The sequence below is a fragment of the Lathamus discolor genome, chromosome 3 (assembly GCF_037157495.1).
Source record: "Lathamus discolor isolate bLatDis1 chromosome 3, bLatDis1.hap1, whole genome shotgun sequence".
Taxonomy (NCBI): domain Eukaryota; kingdom Metazoa; phylum Chordata; class Aves; order Psittaciformes; family Psittacidae; genus Lathamus; species Lathamus discolor.
The window spans coordinates 144752087-144774355 of NC_088886.1; the positions used below are offsets into that span (position 1 = coordinate 144752087).

At 43.2% G+C, this 22269-nt stretch overlaps 1 protein-coding gene across 2 annotated transcripts in view; it reads right to left on the bottom strand.

Annotated features, from left to right (window-relative positions):
• SHTN1 (shootin 1) overlaps window positions 1-804 on the bottom strand; it is a 67708-nt gene extending 66904 nt beyond the window's left edge. For both annotated transcript variants that reach the window (XM_065672346.1, XM_065672345.1), the window contains exon 1: window positions 614-804. In XM_065672346.1, coding sequence (XP_065528418.1) covers window positions 614-671 — 58 coding nt within the window. In that variant the 5' untranslated portion in view covers window positions 672-804. The remainder of the gene's footprint in view (window positions 1-613) is intronic.
• Between the last annotated feature and the right edge of the window lie 21465 nt (window positions 805-22269).

A 22269-nucleotide genomic window follows, 5' to 3' on the forward strand; every position in this document is an offset into this window, starting at 1 on the left:
ACACTGATGGGGAGCAGACAGAGGGTGTTGATGGGTTGGGTTCGTATCAGATCCTGCAATGCCGAGCAGGAGACAGGACGTGATACCAGGTCAGGTAAAGCCTAAAGTGCCCTCGCTCCACAAGAAGCTCAGCTCCACAGACACATGGACTTCACCCGTGGAGCTGGCCAGACAACGAAGCTCACCGGTACCGCCAGCCAGAGTACCAACATCAGCCGCCAGCCTGACCATGGGCAGAAGGTTGGGATGGCAGCAGCGCCAGCCCGTGTGCCACAGCCCTCACCCTGCTCACCATCACCCACCACGATGCCCACGCTCACTCGGCGACAGCCGAGCTCGCCTGCGGGGTGGCGAGGCAGCAGATTCATTCCCTTGAGGCTTTTTTATCCCCTCTTCACGGACAGAGAAGGGGGCCTGGCTTCGACAGGGGGTCGGGGGACGCCCAGGCCCCGGCGCAGGCCGCGCCGCCCTTACAGCCCCTGGCCCCCCTCCCCGCCTCACACCGCCCCGCGGGGGCCGCGCTCCCGCCGGCCGAGCACCGGGCCCGCGGCGGCGGAGGGGAGGGGATGTAGAAGGGGGGGTGGGGAAGAGCCGCGGCACCGCCCGCCCCTACCTTGGTCCTTGAGGCTGGCGAGCAGCTCCAGCTGCTTCTCCTCATCGGAGCTGTTCATCCTGCCCGGCCGCCCCGCTCCACCTCACCTACCGCGGCTTCACCTGGCAGCGGGCGGGCGGCGGCCGGAGCCCCGGGGCGCGGCGGGCGCGGCGAGCAGCCCGGCCCGCTCTGCACATGCCCAGACTCCCGCGGCGCCCCAGTGAGCATGTGCGGGGGTGCGGGCACGGCGGCACCTCAGCCCCCGGGCAGGCACCGGTGGCAGGCCCCTGCACCGCGGCCCCTTCCCTTCGCTGCTGCTGCTCGGGCCGGACGGGGCATTGAAGGGCGTTTAACGAGGGGGGAGGAGGGGAAGACCCATCAACAGGCCACCGGTCAGGGGAGACCCAGGTACTTGTAGCCCCCTTGGCACAGTCAACATGCCAGCCCCCGTCACGCTGGCACAGACGGGCAGTGGAGGCCTTAACCTCCAGACCCAGGGCAAGACCCACCTATGGATGCCCAAAAAGCTGTGAGGAAGCCCTCCCGCACTGGTGCGGGTGCCTGTGGGTTTAGTAAGCAGCTTTGCACAGTTTGCGTGGGGCAGCATTCCACTTGGGGTTCTTGCCCTGGCCAGAGGAGTGGTGGGAGTATGTAAAGTAGTGGTATGGAGGACATTGAGTGCTGTGATATGAAGAAAGCTAAAAGGCTTTAAAAGAAAACGCATTGGAGGGTTACAGGATTGTTTGTGGGGATACAAGGGAATCAACTGCATGGCAGTTCCAGTGTCCAGCACTTAAGGGCAGCTTTGGAACAACATGAGGACAGAGGGGTTTGACAGGGACCCTGCTGTGTGCATCTCAGAAGAACACAGTTTTCTGCCTTTCTTCCTTACCTGTCTTAACCTTACTTACCTACTCACCTTTACTACTTCCAGTGCCTAAAGGGACCTGCAGGAAGCCTGGGGAGGGACTTTTGACAAGGACCTGTACAGACAGGGCAAGGGGAATGGCTTGAACCTGCCAGAGGGGAGACTGAGATGAGCTCTTGGGCAGAAGCTCTTCCCTGTGAGGGTGCTGAGGCTGTGGCTGCCCCATCCCTGGCAGTGCTCAAGGCCAGGTTGGACACACGGTCTTGGAGCAACCTGCTCTAGTGGAAGGGGGTTGGAACTGGATGAGCTTTAAGGTATCTTCCAACCCAAACCAGTCTGTTTCTATGATCCTCTGATGATCCCTGTGTAAAAAAAGAAGGGGATCCAGTGATTATCTCTCTGTTAAAATGGTTATCTTACCCAGTTTATCCCAAGGCTGACACAGAGAGCACTGCAAAAATTATTTCTACCTCTGTTTCTGGCTGAGCTTCAGTAGCAGTCAGCTGAGTGGCAACTATCTTAAGAATTGCATGGGTGAAGGTACAGTTCATACACCTCACTCCCTCCTTAGCAAATACCTGTGGTTCACCTTGTCAGGCAGGTCAGAAAACAGCATTGCCATAGATGTGACAACAGTACTTAGAAATACCTGGGAAGGAAAGGAAAAAACCTCACTACAAAGAGTTGCTCAGTCCTCCTGCCTCCTTCCTCCCAGAACACATCCTTTGGTGTTCTCGTGCTGTCCTAGTAAACCTTTAAAATGTGACGAGATTCCATATTGGTGCTTTACAGCATTATCTGTCCTAGAGGTAGTGGATAACGTGTAGCATCCTGGAAAGAAGCCAGGAGATCCATGTGAGCTATACTGGTGTCTCATGAGCGTGGTATGCTCATATAAGGCAAAGGAGTTCTTATGCTAGTCAGCTTATTTTGAACTAGTCAGCACAAAATGCATTTAACTGTACCAAATGGAAAGTTATAAATTCATACTTCAGGAGGTGGAGTCATACGTAAAAGATGGGAAATCATCTTGGAAAAACAAAGGCTCTGTAGAGGAAGTGGGAGGCAAAGCGCAAGTAATTACATACATGATGCCAGTAAGGTACTGCAGGGAAAGAATGGGATATACACTGACAGCAGGGGGAAAAAAATCCTCTGTGACATTGACAAGACCAAAATAAAGTTACTGTATGCAGTTCTTCAAGAGATGGTACAGAGACATGTATGGAGAAAGCACAAGAGGAATAAAATAACCTGAGGTTTGAGGGGAGTTCCTTGCAATGAGACACATCAAACCCTTGATCTTTCTAACTAAGCAAAAAGGAAACAAATGTGGTTATGTTTATTTCACAGGAGAAAATCCTCAATACTTGAGGGTTTTCCAGCCTAGTAGAAAAGAGTCAACCAGAATATGTGCCTGTAACCAGAAGCTGAACGTAAGAACTACAAATAAAGTCACACATCAGTGAATGCCTCCATTTGAAGGAACAGAGGTCCTATTTAGGTCCTTAGAGTCCTGGGCTGACCTTGGCTTCAAATAGCCCCCACATTAAGTCAGAGCAGCTTTACCAGTGTTTTACTTTTTCATGTCCTTTCTTGGGCTGCCTGTTGGCTTCCCTTCAACTACAGGTCTCATTCCAAGACCCTCTTCCCATTGCTGATATCATCCCCCTCCGTTTCCTAACCGATTTCTTTCATGCAGTGCAATGGCACAGTTTGCAAAGGAGTCATTGTAGGGTTGCTTATCCCTGCACCATGCCAAGACACCGGACATTTTCATCTTGCAACAATGTTCTATCTGTTGTACACAGCCAGAACCGGGCATAAAATCTCTTTGATATCTGCAGAGACAGTAAGTTGATTCTTCCATTATTTTATTTATTTATTCTCATTAAAGCATTATGGCTCTCTCAAAAGAATCCCCTTCCATGGTGCCTATGTTGCGGTTTTGTCATTCTTCTTATTGCTGTTGTTCACTTAGACCTACATCGAGTTACAGTACCTTGAAAAGTAAGTATTTAAAACAAGAATGCCCTTGTTGCAGACCCATTTGGTTGCAATAGTAGGATGGGTGCCACTACATTATTCCCCAAATACGTTAATCAGTCAGGTATTGTGTTGCTTTTCTTTTTCTAAGCAGACAACTGAAAAACTAACTCCATTATATTTGCTAATAGATTCCCATATGCTCTAAGTACTTAATGCCTCCAAAAGTCTTTTCGTGGATCATGAATTCAATTCCTTGTTTCAGGGTTATTTTAAATGAGACTTAGCCTGTAATGTAGTATGAGAGTTAGTCTGTAATATAACATCTACACTGTGATTTGATAACTGATGCTGTAAACCATTAAGATCATAAAAGGCCTGAGCAGGTGATACAAGCACCTGATGTGGGATTTCACAATTTTTAAATAGGTAGTGTGTAGTAATTGCTTCCTCTATCAGAGAAAAGCAACACTGTACTTTGAACACACATAACCAGTTTCTAGTGACAGCATTTCAAGAACACTATTATTCCTTTTTTAAATGGGAAAGCTGAGACTACAGGTGTCTTAAAATTTGTCCAACACACAGTCAGTGCCAGTGTTGGGGAAAAGGATCAAGGATTGAGTCACTTTCTACTGGAAGTGACACATCATAGGTAATCCATGTCTTTTTGGAGACAAAAATTTGGATGGATTCACCATATCTTTACGTTACACCCATATGTGCCTGTTCTTCCAAGACCAGGAATAGTTTTGTCACAGCCTGTACAACATTTTGAGAATCACAAATTTTACTTGGTAGGAAGATGGAAGAAAAACACAATAGGAAGGCTGGAAGCACTGTAGACACTGGAATTGGAATTTAGCTTTTGCCCAAGCAGAGCAGTGATTTAAACTGGGTGTCGTTCCGCACAATGCTGTGTTATGAAACAGTGATAATCAAATGCATCAGTAAAATAAGTGCCTCATTTCTGGAAGTTTGAATAAATTAAGGTAACGTGGCTCTTAAAAAAGATAAAATCTGGAATATTAACGTGTGTGGATTCATCCTGCTGTCTTGACTCTGGAGACACATTTTCAGAGTATCACCCCAGCTTCTACTGCCACACATCAGATAGAAACACAGGCTTGTCAGGAAGAGTCTGCAGAGAGCCTACAATGAGAGCAATCAGTTCTAAATGTAACCTAGGCCTGTGAGAAGAATGTTTGTGGTTGGGGGGGATCATTTCCTGTAAGGAAAACCAAGGGAAAGAATAAAGAAGGTCTTGATTTCACAAAATAAAAATGTAACTTAATAAGCTGTCCTCAGAATCAGTGGAAAATCAGTGCAGGATTTAAGCTGTAAGAGGGGAGACAGTTCCATTAGTAAAGATTTTGTTAGTGGAAGCACTGGAATAAGCTACAAAGAGGGAAGGTGAAATCTTCACAAGTTTCTGAGAAGTCTGGGTGACCTGTGAGGACTTGCCCTTCTGACAATTAACACAGGTGACAGGACTGAGAGCAAAGGTACCGCTTCTGCTCCTTTGTGCCTCCAGTTCCCATCATCCACACCAACACTAACTTCACAAGAGGTCACCCCTGCCATCTTTTTAAGTCTTTGCAGGAGGTCTCATATCTCCAGACTGGTCCACCTATACCCAGGAGCTGGTGATGGACTCTAAGCTCAAGGATGGGAGAGAAATATAGAGCTGAATATAGAGCAGTACCTCTTCCCTGCTGAAGCTCTCAATGTAGTAATGCAAACCAGATACTTGGTTTACAGAGCCCTGTGCTCTGAGGTATAATTAAGTTTTCCCAGATCCCTGCTCCCACCTCCTGTTGTTCACAGATGATTATGTTTATAAGCTTTATTGGAAATAACACTGACACAACTTGTTCAAACCCTTCTGTGGTTGTTACTCTCCTTGCAGCAGGACACATTTATTCTTTGCTTCTGCTGAATAAATAATAATATTTTTTATATATATATATAAATAATTCTTCCTGAGCTGTGGACAGATCTATGTAGGCTGATCTGTGGAATTGGGGTATGGCCACAGCTCCACAGCTCCTGGAGCAGATGGAGAGAGGTACCAAGAAATGAAGGGTCACAAACCTAAGCACAGCATCCAGGGCAGCACCCCTGTGCAACAGTAGTGGAGGCCAGCAGCTCCAGGTGTTATCTTTGAAATAAAACATGTCTGCTGTCCTTCCACTTGCCTCTCTGGCTCTGTGCACTGCCTCTTCACTCGCTGCTGGCTCAGCCATGCTGTACTCAGATGGTCAAGTTCTTCTGCAGGATTTCCAGGAGGGTTGGTGCCAGTATGCAAGTGATAGAGCAGTTGATAAGCAAAATAGCCTCAAACTCTGGCAAACAGATTGGTCACAAGCCTGTCCCTGACCCTGCTGATGTAAGAGCAGAGCAGGTCTTGCATTCACATCCAGAGAGGTTAGGAGAGCTGGGTACTTTTGAAACTATGATGCCGTTTCTGGAGAAGCAATTTCTTTTGTTCCCATAGGTGAACTCTCCCAATCACAAAGGTAGTTTGGGACATCCATTGCTCACCAGTTCTTCCTGCTACTGTCAGGGGATTTTTTTCAGGAGGTATTTATTGAATGTCTTTTGGAATTTTTCCAAATGTTCATTTTGCCAAGTGCACTTTTTACCCACTTGTTCCTACTGATGATGTATTTAATATGTATACATATCTTTTTACTAGGGCTGCCCCTCATCTCTAAACAAATATTTGTTTACTTGGGAAAACTTATAATACTTTTTAAAACTTACATAGCATTCCTGCACTTCTTACTACCAGTATCCTCACAAACATAATAAAGATAAGCAAAAGCTAAAGGGAAAAAAGCACATAAAGCATTCAAAATTTGCCTAAAATCAATATTCAGTATTAGAGTAGCTTCAGACTTGTGAAAGATCTTCATAAAGATCACATCCATCCCCATCAAAACGTATCTGCAGTCAAGTAACCAGTGCACAGGGTGGAACAAGAACAATGTTCATACTTCTAAGGAGCTACTAAAACAGCCAAAAATTAAAGGAAACATTTTCACTGTATCTTTTGCTCCAGAGACATTCCTTTGTAATACCTACAAGAACAGATGCTGAGATAAGAAAAGATAATCATAGCAAGCAACATGAAGGGAACTGTGTGGTTGGGACTGTATCAAGCAGTAAAAGAAAACAAGTAACAGAGAGCTCAGAGCTGTAATGGAGGAGAATACGACTGGTATTCTCAATTTCACAGTAGCCAACCACCATATAAAAAAGGATAACTATATAGAAAATAGGATATAAAGAAAAATACCAAGAGAATTAACTTCCTTTGTCTCCACTTGAGATAGATCTTTGCAATGTTGGACACCTCCTGTTGTTTTCACTGGTGTTTCAAGTTGATGAAGGTGGACAGTTCACAACACATATGTTGTACTGGTGCAGAATCTTGCTAATAATTAGCTTGCCTATGATTTCTGCAAGGTTTTCTTCATGATTAAGAACATGCTTTATGCCTGTTCTCCTCTTGGATGGGACGTTGATGACTGTTCACACACATGGACTTTGCAAGTTGAAAATATCACAGAATGACAAATGGAAGCAAATGCTAGTGATTATTCACATAACTCCTAAATTCATAAAATCTAGAGTGAAGAGCTAGGAATTGGGAGCAATTATCATGTGAATGAATGATTTTGGCCTTGAGTCATCTAGACACAGTAGATTGTGAACCCTAGCTATTTTTTATAGAATATAATCCTTTTTTTCTCATAAATTACCTATTCAACAGAACACTGCACATAACTGTACATGTGGAAGTGAAGAGTCTGGTACCTTATCAAATAGGTATTACAATCAGAAATTTGATGTAGTTGTTTTCCATGCTAGAATGTGCATATTCCTATTCCTCATTTAAGCTGAGTTACTTGGACTTTTTAATGGACACGATCTTACCTCTCATGTAAATAAAACTGCAACATCTCCCAACAGCAAACAGCAAAGGGAGCAATGGAGCTCTTCTGGCTGGAGGAGCAGGGCATTCTCTTCTGAGTCAGTAGCATCCATCAGTCCCCCAAAAGCCTAAATTAACTCTTGAGGATTCATCATCCTCCTGTTGAGGAGAGCTACCTTGTGGAAACAACTGTGACTACAGGCTGAAGTTACCCTCAGGGCATGGCTATAGCCATATGTTTACCACTTTCAGACCAGACATATTTTGAGGGGGAAAGGAGGGGGACAAGGAAGAATAAGCTACATAATCCCTGCGCAGATAAACAACTGTTAATAAACTCACAAAAAATGATAATAGTTGTATGAGTGTATAATTATCACGATGAATAAGACTAAGCAGCTTATCTACTGAGGTAATGTATATTTTCTCCATCAAACCAATCAGTGCTGTATAATGACGAGCATAATATATCTTGGTAAATATAAGCATTTCTTGTTTCCCTAAGATGGCAACTAACTAATCAACACATATTCAAACTGGAGTATAAGTATGATTAAAAATAAAAAACTCAGATAATATGGATTCATTTGAAAGCCTTAACCAATTGATTAGAGACATTGGTGTGATCTTGGCTTGTTATCCCCTTCTAGGATGGCAAACATGTATGTCTGTCTGCATAAGAAAAAGGGACAAACTGATTGGAGGATAAACCAGAAGTATTTAGCATGGCATTTTTAAATGCTCTAATTATACTGTAATTAACAACACTGCATATTAAATTTGCAACTATAAAATATAACTGGGCAAATTATACCTACCTGCCCTTCATAGCACTACATCATACTTTATGGATGCTCAGCTCATGTAATTTGGTTGCAATAGGTGCTTCCTCTGTCTGCAAGCATAAGCAGGTGGTGGGTTGCACCCACCGAGATGTGAACACCTGCCAACACGTGCAAGAACAGAGGTTTAGAGATAACAAATAGCTCAGGAGTAACTCAGTATGTTCCTAACAGCAAAACAGGAGATCTCATTTAGTTCCAGCCTGGCACAGACAAATATCATGCTCTTGGAAAGCCAGAAGTTGAGTTGCTCTCCAGACCTCTATCCCGAGGTGGGAGACCCCATTTCACCAGTATCATGCTGGGAGGGATGTGCTTCAACACTGCACGTGAATGTATCTGCTGGAAAGAGAATCTGATGTTCCCCCTCAGATGCATACATTATTATCAGCACTCTGGAAACTCCATAAATTTCCTGTTAACAGGTCTGCATATTGCTCACCTGCAAATACTTTAACAGCATTTAGCCCCAGTAGTCTCTTCTCTATCTTTAAACAATTACAATGTTTTGGGTGATGATAAATGACAGTAGCAAAGAAGCCTTTTTTTTTTTTCACCTAGGGATGATCTGTCACATCAGGTGAAAAAAAATTTAGCCATGTAGGATCAAGTATCTGTGCCCTTAATTTCATTATGAAGCATGGGCATAATCAGATTTTGGTGTCAACAGATGTTTATCATGGGAGAGAACTTAGGGAAAGAACACACTGAAATGTAATGAAGTTTCACTGAATACAAAATTACTCCTTGCTAAGTTATTCCTGGAGCTCCCAGTTCTATTTTAGACCTTGTTCTTTGATAAACAACTAACATCACATCAAACTGTCATAAAATCAGTCAGTTAGAAACTTAAGTAAGTTACTATACAACAGTCAAGGTCTCTTGGTACTGATCATAAGCATGTTAATAGACGACTCATTATGCCTAGCTTTTGAATTCAATGTCACTGTTATTTTGCCTACATCTTTATTACACTGCTCTGTAAAGTTGTCTTCATGATTAATTTCTACAGGGAAGGCAATTCATTTCACTTATATTAAGCAATTTTGCTGCTTATGAGAAATAACCCATTGCCCTGCTTCCTCCACACTTTCCATCAAGTATTTACGTGCAAGTGGAGCCACTTTGTCTCTCTCAGTTGAACTTTGCATACAGCTCAACAGCAGTTGTTGCTTTTGTTCCTGCTGCAGACTTGTCCATTTACTGGTGCTTGCACTACCTCCATTTTCACTACATAATTAGGGTCAGATGCTAGTTCCTTGAATTAAAAGGCATTTGGACTCTCCTTCCAACAAGCCCTTCTGCTCCCTTCTTGCAAAACAAAGCTGTCACATGCATTCTTTAGATGATGTTGATTTACATTACACCACTTGACCACACTTGCTACACTAAGATAATTATGACAGGTATTTTGCTAATAAAAAAAATCACCATGGCATTATTGTGTGCTGTGGAGCTCTATCAATTCATGCCAGCAGAAAATTGGGCTCTTTGTAGGAATTGAGGAACAGAGACAAAGCTCAGAGTTGCCGTAAGGATTCTCACCAGGTTAAACAGCATTTCTGGAAGTCCTTCTACAGGGCAGGAGTAAAAAGACCAAGGAGTAAGCAAATTGACTTCCATGAAAATATCACAGAAACTTCTTCCCGCTTGCCCAACTGTTCATTATCACATACCAAAGAAATATATCCTTCGCAAAAGTCTTCATTTTGCTGATCTGCTGTACTACAAGGGCAAGTCCTGTCCTATAGCTCACCCAAGTGCTGTTAATAGACATACTAAAAACAGAGATAAAGAAATTGTATCTTGCACTAGAAATTCCAAGAAACTCAAAGGGATGATCAGGACAGAGAAAGATTTTTTACCATGGAGTTTTACTGGGAGTAAACTTAGCCCAAAGTGTTTGTTAACACTTAAAAGGACTCCCTGCTCTTGGAGCCTAAAGGCCAGGTTGGACAGTGCTTTGAGCAACCTGGTCTAGTGGAAGGTGTCCCTGCCCATGGCAGGGGGTTGGAACTGGGTGAGCTATAAGGTCCCTTCCAACCCAAACCAATCTGGGATTCTGTGATTTCTGTAAGCCCTTGGCCACCTACACCACGCCACTGAGTCTTCCCTGTCAAAACAGGTCATACAAAAACTCCTTAGAATGAATATTTGGGGTAAAAACCCTGCTTGCAACACTAAAATTTGCTTTCAGTAACCATCTTGACTTTTAAGTGATTGCTTCACCCTGTTTTAACAAGTGAAGCTTGCTCTATCCCTTGAATGAGAATATATGCTATTTCCATCACCAGAAGTAGTATGTATCATAGTCTCGCTCTGACAGTGTTTTTTTGTTTGTATACTGATTCTACATTAATGCTTGTTAGTTAAAATAGATGGCACATCGTGCATTAACCGCATCTCTGATCAGAAGATTATATTTTGTGGTTTAATTGCATCTTAACTAGCTTCCTCCACGTTTCAAATATCAAGCATATCATTACTTTTATATAGTAAACCATCTAAAACTATGTGAAAATACTGCTGTCATGCAAAAAAGGTAGGAAGTCTGAGAGAAAACAGTTATTTCCTACATTGCACAAAACCAGTGCAGTGCAACAATCTAATAAATCAGAGTGTTCTCACAAGGTGAGTTGTTTTGTCAGTTGAGTGCTTGAAATGCTATCTAATGTCTCTGTGGAAATGGCTGAAAGAAACAACAGATGTCTCAGATTTTTTGCCTTTCATGTCTTATTAAAATCAAGAGGAGATGGAAAGGCAAACAAAGGGTTACTCATCATTTTTCTCTCCTTGGAAGAAGTTCCTATGAACACCGCCTACAAGAAGAGGCAGTGATAACTGAAAGCCAAAAAGCAATTTAGATAATGAGCATTAATAAACCAAAAGGTTCACTGAGAACACTGTTCCCAAGGATAAAAGGTAGAAAGGAGCAGAGAAATTCTGCAAGCTGCTCATCCGAATAACATTGCAGCCTTCAGCACAGCCATCTTGTGTTATCCCCCACCATATGCATTCAGATGAGAAAATCTGAATGAGGTGTTTGTGATCTGATTTGTGCTGGATAGTTTTGAGTTCACTCTCCCATTCAGACTTACAGCTCTGGCCTGTGAGTCGCATCCCTGCTCTGCAGGGACTGAAAAGCTGGAACCTAAGTAAGGCTCAGGAGACTTTGAACATCCAGCTCAATGTTTATAGCAGAGCTTTCCGCTGCCATTATCTAAGGTGTCTCCATCTCCTGCTTTCATCAGCTCCCCACACTGCCTTGTATGTGAAACATCAACGTTTGTCATTGCTGATTATCTGCTAAACAGCAAGAAATGTTAAAATCTGCTTCAAATTGCTATGGTAGCCACTTACACTTTGAGCTAGAAGACAAAGCAAATACCCAGTCCCTTATTCTGTTGTCTTCTCCTTCTGTTCCTGGAGGAAGATATGTACGTAATTTGCATTGGCTGTACCAAGCATCTCCTGATAAGATGAAAACACTTAGAAAAAATGCATATGCGAAGTGTGACACTAGCGGTATTTCTGAGCCCATATTCCAGCTCTGGGAAGAGCAGGTGAGCACAACTCTGGGGATCAGACATTCAACCAACATCCCTGTGCTTGTCATCAGGCATTTGGTGTCACACAGCCCACCAGCATGCCTGGTGGTTGCAGGCAACGCATCGCAATGCTGCCTGTGCTGCCCACTGCAGTGCTCACACTGTGGCGCCCTGAGGAAACCTTTTCCACCCCTCCTTTGCCTTTGTAGGCAGAGGGCCAAGTATTAAACTAAATCATCGCAGGCTGCATACAGCAGCACTCAACAAAACACTAGAGAAAAGGTGCCAGAGCAGGAGATGACTGTTCTGCAATATAAGCCACTTGAAGATGTGCAGAAATCCAGCTGAGGTACTTCAAACAATAGAATAATAATCCTGCTTTTGCATTCCTGAGCTGAAATCTTGCTGTGGAGTTCAGACAGAATAGGTTAGCTTTGATCTTAAATACGTTACACTTCAAATAAAGAAACTGAAGTGACAATGTTCCTTTCCCTGGTTGTTTTCATTTAAGGCCTGAATCCCAAGGTGTTGACACAAACAGGCTGTGCTGATGCTAAGTGCTGCTGAAAATTGACAAGAAAGGCTTTAAACCATCCACTGGATGGTCTCATATCCAACACCAGAGGCTACAGGCGCTGAAGCCTGAAGGCTGGTGTGTAGTACTTGTGATCACGTCTTTAAAGAAGGCTGTCCTCAATTAGAGGGCCATAGAACAATCCTTAAAAAAATACTTTTATTGACCAATTTTTGGATACTCCCTACAAAGACACAGCCTGATCTATGTGCAAATGCATGCGAATCAAAATTCAGTACCTACTGCAAAAGGCTTCAGACTAACTGTAAAGCAGGCCTAATGTCATGTACATAACATCATAAGGACTTACATGAGATACCTTCAAACTTAATACTCAGGTGGGTTGCCTTCCCAAAGTCTTTGACTCTGAACCATACAGCATGGGTAGCCAGTGATGCAATGACCACCTTCCCTCTTATTTTTGCAGCAACTCACATCTGGACCAGAACATTTGCAAAGTTACCACTGCAGAAAAAGCAATCCCTGTTCCAAGAAGTTTGCACCACTCAGTGCTACTAGTGGAAACTGCTCTGATGTCTGCCAAGAAGAGAAGAGCACGACTCCTGTGTCATCTTCCTGAGGCTTTCATTTCTGGAGCAACCAGTTAAAGAAAAGCTTAAAGACTGCGATTTTCAAGGAAAACTAAGCGTTTACCAGCCCAAAGTCAGCTAAGGCCTCTAGGTGGTATTATAAGACAAACACAAAATAACCACCCTTTAGAGTAGTGCAAGTTAGGCACTGAACTTTGCAAAGAAAAGATTTGAGTCTGAATGCTTTAAACAAAGGCTCTAATCTTGACAATTCTTTGCTGGAGCAGGAATTTACAGCAGCAGGTGTGGGAGGAAGGAAGGGAAAAGGGAAGGCTGCAAAGGGGGCATTTATCCCTGCCATTAGCCCAGGCTGCTGTAACACGCATTCCTGTCTCAGGACAGGATTAGAGCTACAAGTCTGAGCAGCTCCATCCCATTCTGAGAGGGGAAGATACAGAGCCACTTGGTTCTCTGCTGTTACTGAAAGCAGGTTGCCCATGCTGATGGCACTGCTCATGTGAGACTAGTGATGCAGGAGAGTTATCCCTGTGGTTTGTGCAATACCACCAGCTCCAAGACATTTACAGGCTAACTGTTGACATCAGTATAGCGTGGCTTTGTAGCAGAAATGTCACACCAGCACTTCCATCCTGGCTCTGGGTCCCCACATTGAATGAAATGGCCACATCAGCTTTTGAAGAAACCACTCTCCCCTCCACCAAACACATACACACTCTGAGGATCTGAGCTGCTCTGGAGGCAGCAGAAGGGCAAAGAACAGGCTGTCTTTATTGAACAGCAGATTTCTTTGGAACAAATGCTTGGCAAAAAACACTCTTTTACATTTTTACTTCCTACAGTGCCTCAAGAATTACATCTGTTTAACTAGCATGTGCTTATTAAACTGGTAAAGGCAGCATTCTGGTGTGGTTAGTAAAAAACACAGGCAATTGTGTACTGCATGGGACGCGGTCCAGCTTGCCTAGCTCGGCTGAACAGCCTGTTCTACCCTGTCATAAATAACAATCGACTTTTATAAAGGAACCAGCTATATTTTATGAAAGTAGGGGCAGATCCTCCAACCAAATCCATTGGCAGAAAGAGTCTGGAAATGAAGGCAGCTTGCAGAGGTGAGAATCACTGCCTGTCTGGAGAGACGTAGCATCACAGGTCTATGAGATCTCTTCCAGTTCTGGCTCTGGCGTAAGTGTTAGTAACGAGCCTCAAGCCCATCCGGGTCTGATAAAAACCTTGGCATGCACCAGTGGTGATTCAGTCTCTATTCTTACGCTTTCTGCTGACAAACAAAGGACTGTAGTCAAAAAACACTATAAATTGTTCCACCCACAATTTATTTATACAGTTTAGCAGTGCTGACAGATGCTAATATCTTTCTGTCTCTTTCTGGAATATTTGAGCAAATAAATCTTGACCCAGTCTGAGCTGGCAACCTAAAGATGAACAGTTTGAATTTCAATCCCCTCTCTCATGCTGTCTCACCAGAACACATTCCCACATATCCAGAGCTACTAAGTTCACTTTCAGTAAACATAAATTTCCCAGCTCTGCTGCTTCTAATGCTCTTTGTGTCTGGGCAGTTTGTATCTGAGTAATGCTTTTGAAACGTGTCTTAGTCTTGAATTTGAGGTTAAGAACCAGCTGGCTTTTGTCAACTATCAGAAGTTCATCCTCCCATCAGGAATACAAGAGGAAATACCCAGCCCTTTCTGGTTCTCTGATGTGTAGGATGAAATCAGCTACCTCGGTGGGACCACATCAAATTCAAGGTATCTACAAAGGGCCAAGTAGTACAAGTTGGACAGAAATGCATGAACAAGGAAAGGGGGAATATCAAACAAACAGATCACAGAAAGAATGAGATTTCAACTAGGTGGGCAACCTTTAGCCTAGGAAGAACCAAACTCCTAATGTGTTCTTTGTCTCCCCCTGCCTTTCTGCCCTCTTCATTTCTCCCACCTGCTCAGCAGACTGAAAACGTTGCACAGATCAGGTATTTTCCAGGTCCCTTCTCAGCCTCTGTTGCTGTTTTTCCATCTCCTTTTCTATATCAGCAGTGCTTGCGCTCACAGCTCTGGGCCTTTTGTCCTTGCATTGGCACATTTAACATGTAGGACTCATCACCCTCATAAGAGTAGCATCTGCTTTTAACTGTGGAGAAACTCTATAAGGCATTATCATTGCTCCAGGAAAGGAGAGCTATAAGCACAAATCATACAGATGAACCGAAAGAAGATTTTCAGGATTAATAGGTCTGAAACATTTCCACCAGATCAGTTACAAGATGCATTAAGGCAGAACACAATGCTCCTCAAGCTCAAGAACTGCTTTTCTTTCCTTGACTTCTAGCCACTGGAGCAAATCTTGAGACACTAAGTCAGCTTGTTGACATACTAGGGCAGGAATAACTGAAGCACACTAGTAAAAATGCACTGCAAAAGCTCTGTAGTAAGTCTGTATCTTAACATTACCAATATCCGCAACAGTCATTCTTCATAGGGTTGCTTGGTACTTTGAGCATACAGGAACCACATTCATTTTAAATTGTTCTTACTTAACGAACAAGCGCATCACTAGTGACACAAACCTTGAGAAACTATATCCAGGGAACAAAGTCAGCTCTGCCTTCCCTGAAATTACATCAAGAATAATGACTGCAATAGAGAATGGTGACAGAGACCCTGCTATTGCAATATTAGCATTGTAACTAGAACAACTGCCTTCCCCACTTTGTTTTGCTATAGATCAGGACAGAATCTAACACTGTATTTTCAAGTGAAGAGAGAGGTAGTGGATATTGGAAGAGACACCAATAAGTTGTCGAATGTCTTTTTGCCAAGTCGCCAGCAGTGTGGTGGAGTTGCTCCCAGCTCGTGTCCATTGCACAGATCAGGGAGGTTTGGGCTCTCAGGCTCCATCCCATGAGCTGCATGGCTGTATCGAAGCAGAAAGGCTTTTGAGCTGGTAGAGTCTTGCTGAACTGGAGTCAGGCCAATGGTCTGATCCATTAAATAAAGGGCAATTCCTGTACCACGGCCTCCAGACCAGCAGGAACAGGGAGCAACCCAGAACTGCTTTAACTGAGACAACTGCTTCTTAGCAGCTCTCCAAACAGGAGCCACCTCTTAGCACGCCTCTACATGGGCAAGAACACTGCAGCACTTCATCCTCTCTTTACTCATAGTCAGACTAGTCACACTAGAGATGGTCAAGCTGTTGATACTTCAACTGCCCTAAATAACACCACTTACCCTATGCCCCCAAGTTTAACTTTATGGCATTACAGAATTCCTGAGCACTTACAAATATAAGGACTGCATTGACTAATGCTTCAGCCAGTATTACCTGTATATAGTTCAAAGTTAACTGCAGGAGTGATGCGCACTGAAGGAGGATGGCCTATTACTCATCTCGGGAATAAATGTAGGTGCTACCTAAATGCACTTAGCTGCCAAATACAAACGGGATTATGGCTTTATTCTTATATAAACACCAACTGTCTCCCATAATGGTAAACAGGAACAATATTTAAAGGACCTAAAGTACATGATGAGCAGTCTCAACCATTTTACAAAAGCAAATGTAATAACAGAGGAAGAGAGGGGTCTTATAAAAATATTATAATGAAAAAGGCATTCAGAAATCCATTAGCAACTGACTGTGCTTCATCACAGCCCTGAGAAAGTATTTTAAATGTAAGCAAAGATCTTTGCTTTTAAAATCCCTAATGAAGATGTAAAGTACTAAAAGCCACCAGGAAGTCTTAAAAAAAATGAAAACAAGACCATGCAACAAAGCTAACACCTTGGTTCGTAATGGAGTACAAGTTGATACTGTTGTTCTTGCCTGCATTACTGCAGACTGCCATTATCTGAGTGAATGATACTACAAAACTCGCTGACATTTTCTACCATGGCCGCCTTATTTCTAGTAAGATTTGCTTCATTTATTGATCTCCCTGATGGGTACCATAGCAATGGATGAAACAGGACCATTTATTCAAACTGCCTTTTATGAGGTAAAAAAAAAAAAAAAAAAAAAGAAAAGCAAGCATTCAGGTGAAAACTCAATGTGAAGAAAAGATAAAATAGGCACTGAAAAAAAGTAAGGGTAGTACTTGCACAGGACTGGCTTTTGAAACCTGGCTTAAAGTCTATATTTTTGGCAGGAAATGCCATGTAATCTGTACATTGTAAAACAGCTGTTGTTAGAAGAAAGTTAGGATTTACTAGGTGGAGCAGCTCCTACTTGGGCAAAGGAATCCTGTTCAGAGCCTCCCAATACAAATGAAGACACTGCAACTGAAAGACTTCAAACTTCAAAATGTCTTGCACCAAAAGGGAGCTTTTCCCCCAGAAGACATATGGTTCAGACAAAACCTGACTTTTTTCTTTTTATATGAGCACTTTTTGTGCTCACTCTTTGTCATTTTGTTGTCAGGCACGGCTGTAACAGGGAATGTTGTGCAGCCACTGAATGTCTTTGAGGAATGTAAGGGCAGAACTTCACTTCAAATAACTCATTCAGTAGCACATTACTTACTCTGCCACATAAAGGAAGAGAAAGTGTTCTGGAAGTTGCAAAGCCAGTATTTTAACCTTGGCAAAGAACATGATCAGGGACTGATGGTCAGAGGACTGGAGCACCTCGTGTATGAAAATAGGCTGAGAAAGTTGGGGCTGTTCAGCCTGGAGAAGAGAAGGCTGCGTAGAGACCTCATAGCAGCCTTCCAGTATCTGAAGGGGGCCTATAAAGATGCTAGGGAGGGACACTTCATTAGGGATTGTAGTGACAGAACAAGGGGTAACAGGTTCAAACTTAAACAGGGGAAGCTTATATTGGATATAAGGAGGAAATTCTTTCCTGTTAGGGTGGTGAGACACTGAAATCGGTTGCCCAGGGAGGTTGTGAGTGCTCCATCCCTGGCAGTGTTCAAGGTCAGGTTGGGCAGAGCCTTGGGTGACATGGTTTAGTGTGAGGTGTCCCTGCCCGTGGCAGGTGGGTTGGAACTTGATGATCTTACGGTACTTTCCAACCCTAAATATTCTATGATTCTATGAAAAGACAACCAAGGTAATACCTCATATTTGTTAATGCAAACCAGGATTAAGGGAAGAACTTCTTCCAAAATAGGTGGTGTCTGAGAAAATGATGTTTTTAAGTCTGCATCCATTGATTTCATATTTGGAGTGTCTTCTTTAGCAAGAACAAATGTCTTGCCTAGGCTAATAATGCTATGCAGCTCTCTTTCATAAGCCATCTCCCACTGCTGTGCTGGAACCAGTGCATTGGAGCTGCAGGTCCTGCTTACTCCACACTTTGCAATCCCCAAGTTCTCATGTTTGGCCATCATTCCATCACAAATCCGCCACACCGCTGCACTCCTACGTTGCTTTCTGCTGCAGGCAGCGTCTGCCTCTTTTGCATTTTCTGAGTAGGTCTGGAGTAGCACAGCCTCCTTGAACCTGCTTTGGTTTGCAGAAAAGGTGCAAGCCCAGATTGAAGCAACCTGGCTTTGAGCTCTCAATTATAAGATACAACCAGGCACACTTTTCTAAGGTGAGAGAAGCTGATGTGACAGAACACAGCTGCATAAGGGATGAGTGATTCCCTTTCTTGTGCTTGATGGAAAAGTCAATGTCTTAAGTATAATGAAGTTTATGATTTATGGGATTAAAGAGATGGATCTTGCATCTGAAGAAACGAGAATGCAGCTGGCATTCAGGCTTGTGAAACGACTGTTTATGCACTCCACAGCTTAACAAATAGCATAACAATATATAGACATTGATTTTGTAAGTTAACATAATGATTTCATACACAGTAGCTATTATAAAGCAATGTATTGTTTGGGTTTTGTCAGTGCCCAGCAGTAACTGGTTGTTTACTGTCTCCCTGCACAAAAGGAAAGTTGGCAGGAGCCCTACCTGGAAGTCAGTCATAAAGGCTCATTTTTAAATGGTGAGAGGTCCTCAGATGTGCTACTTTACTTAAGCCTTGTGAAAATCAGTACACATTCCTTCAGGGATCTAAATTGTAGCTTTTATGTCCCTGAGGCTCAGTTTACCTTTACAATCCAGGTTGTGAAGTCAGGACAGGAGGACAACTCCTTCTTCTCATGCACCAAAGCTCTTTGTACACCTCTGGCAGGATCTTTTGCTGCTCAGGGAGTAGCTCTCTGAGCCAACAGAACATCAAGGACATGCTGTTAAGCCCCATGCATCATCTCACACAATACCTCTCACACACTTATCAAGCTCCCTTTTAGGACCAGGTAGACACTACTCACACTTACTCTGATTTCAAGGCTACTCAGATGCTAGAGATTAAACAATATCTAACTAGCTATGCATAGCATCAACCTTGCAGCCTTACTCCCCCAAGGCTCTTTTTCCTGCATGCTTATACAGAGTATAATTTCCTTTTTTCATGCTCATTTTGACAGGATAAGTAAACAGAGCTCTTTTGGTCTCTCTGTATCAAAGGCTCTCCCTTCCCCAAACTTCTAGCCATTTGCTCGCTTGTATCACTCCCTTCCTCCTTCACATCACACAGTTAGTTGCTCTCTAAGCTTTACTCACATACAACTTGTCCCATTAACTCTACACAGGCACAGTGACCGTCACAGCTAGTAAACTTTAAGAGGAGAACTAAAACTTAGATGCACAAGCTTACACACCTATGTTTCATTAGGATCTATGGCATGCAGTACCATCTTTTTCCTTTATACTTGGTTTCTGGAAAGGCACTGCTTGCTCAGGACCTCTGCTCAGATGAGAGAGTCAATCTGATTCTCCAAACACAAGACCAAAGGGAGCCTCATAATATAAGCAATTCTTTCCAGTGCTTACTCTCGATGTACCCAGCAGCTTAGTTCTACAAGGACTCATAGAAGGCACCAACAGAAATTTCCTTAAGATTTCTTAGACAAAAACTGCTTATTTAGGAAAAAAGACTAAGATGCAACAAACCAGTCACATTGTTAATATCAAAACTTAGTGCAAGGTGCACACCCCAATGACACAAGGTTAAGCAGAAAGCAGCCCATCAGCCAAGCACACAGGATACAAACCAGGGACACATTCAAGCCAAACTGAGGCAAACAGCACAAAAAGAATTGCTCTTTGTGGGGATGCTTTAAATAGAGTTACAGCTCTCAGCAGGGTGACCACAGGTGTAGTTAGGAGCCAATAACTGCTTGGTAGCTTCAGCTGGGACAGCTCAGGTCTCAGCCCAGGAATCTTAACACTCATCAATTGAGGAACACAATGACCCAAGAACAGTGTTGCTCTGTCCCACTTCTAGATCTCCCTTTTTGCCTTTTCCCTCAGCTTCTTTGTCTCCTACTACTCCTTTTCTTCTTTCTGTTTTTCAGAATCCATTCTTTTCACAAAATGGACAGGGATGGGATTATTTGGGACACAATGACCTGCTTGTCTAAGCCAGGTTAGTCACTTGCTGATGGTTTTTAAAGGTTCCCAGTTCAGAAGCTGTCATAAAGGATCTATCTATGTCGATAAACAAAAGAAGTCCAACAAGAAATCACTGTCCCCAAGTCCAACAGCTTGAGCCTGGCTGGTATCCCTTCTGCTCACTGGGGGCTGGTTGCTTTTGATGGGCTATGTTAAAGCTACAATGGAGGTGGCTGTCAGTATTTCCCAGGCATGCTGTGGCCTTAGACAGAAATAATTAGCAGAGGCAAATCCACCTGGAAGCTCACTAGCTCCTTTTCCATACCTCTTTCACTCCTGGTGGCCATCCTGAGTCATTAGATACCTTGGCTTTCCACTGACTGAGACAAATATACATATGGAGGGTCTGGCATGTGCTTTTATCACAGGCAATTTACAACCGTTATACTGCTATACGGTTAGAAGGTGGACGAAAGGCTTCCTTGTTAGAAATAGGAGGGAAGGAGCTGCATGTCACAACTGCTTTTCCTTTTTAATCAGTTTTAGGGGAACTCTTCATTTAGGAAATTCCCACAAAGAGCCATGTGGTGGGGTGAGATGCCATTGAATACATAGAGAAGATGATAAATAGGTAACTGTTTACCCAGCTATCACCCAGTGCCTCTGCCTCTCTCCTGCACTGAGATAATAGGCACATGGTGTCTAAAATCCATCATTTTTGCTGATACAGGTGTTCCAAGTGGCTGTGCCTGATGATTTGAGGCCAGGAGTGTGAGAAAGAAGCATTGCCCTGCAAAGCCAAGAGGGGTGTTGGGGGGACAAAGGCTTGGGAACGGAAAGCAAAGCTTAGGCTGAGCATGCAAGACTGAACATGCATGGTTTGAATCCTGGCTTCATGGGGACTTACCAAATTGCCACTTGTTTAGGTCTAAAGAGATAGTTGGTTATTTCTCGTAGGTCACGTGTATCAGACCCAATTCTTTCCTGATGTGGGTAATGCAAAGTCCTATTACCTAGTGGAAGTTGTGCATCTCTTGGAGGACAGTGGCTGTGTGGTGGGACAAAGACTTGCCATCCTCTGCATGGGAGGGATGTTAAGAAAATAGACATTTAGAGAGTGAAATAACTTGTGTAGACTAATTCAGCGAGTGTGTATGCAGATACAGGCAGCATCTGTGGACGTATGCACCAGTTGGTTCTCTCTGATGCATTTGATAGTTTAAGTCACACCAGCCAAACCCCAGGACCGGTGGTTCTTCCTTCTTTGAACAGCCCATGTCCTTTTTCTTTTAACTTGCACAATCCTAATGCTCTTGGATGGTGGCAGAGAGGATTCACCCTTCTAATGCCCTTTTATCTGTATGATTTACTGTACTTCACATCCAGCTGCCTGCTCTTGTGGGCATGGGTAGAATCAGAGCCATGTCTGTTCTCCATGTGTAGTAGCAGGAATTAGGATTTCTACATGAGATCTTGGGACCAAAAGAATTTTAGCCATGCTGGAGATACTCTGGCTTGTAGCTACTGAAGCTCTGCTTTGGTACCACTGGGTCAGCAAGAAGTTTGGTGCTGCACCTTCAATGAGCCCTTTTTATTCTCACTCTTTTTTCTGCAAGAAAACAAAGCTTTGAAACTGCTCAAACATTGTTGAACCACGTGTAATTTTGCAGTGTTTGTTCCAGGCACACTACAATTTTTGCCATTTAGTGATTACCTTTAAATTCTGTGAAGCCTTTTCTCATGTGCCCTTGTGCAGCGCTTTGGGAGATTGTCTGATGTGAAAGGCACTATTACACATTGAACTGATTATTGTTGTTTGTTGCTGTTAACACAGAGAAGAAATCCTCCTGGCAGGGATACAACTTCTTTGCTAATAAGTATTCATAATTTGTATCTCAGCGAAAGATGTAAACATATATTATCATTAAATAGGCTGTAATTTTAATTGCCTATAAATGT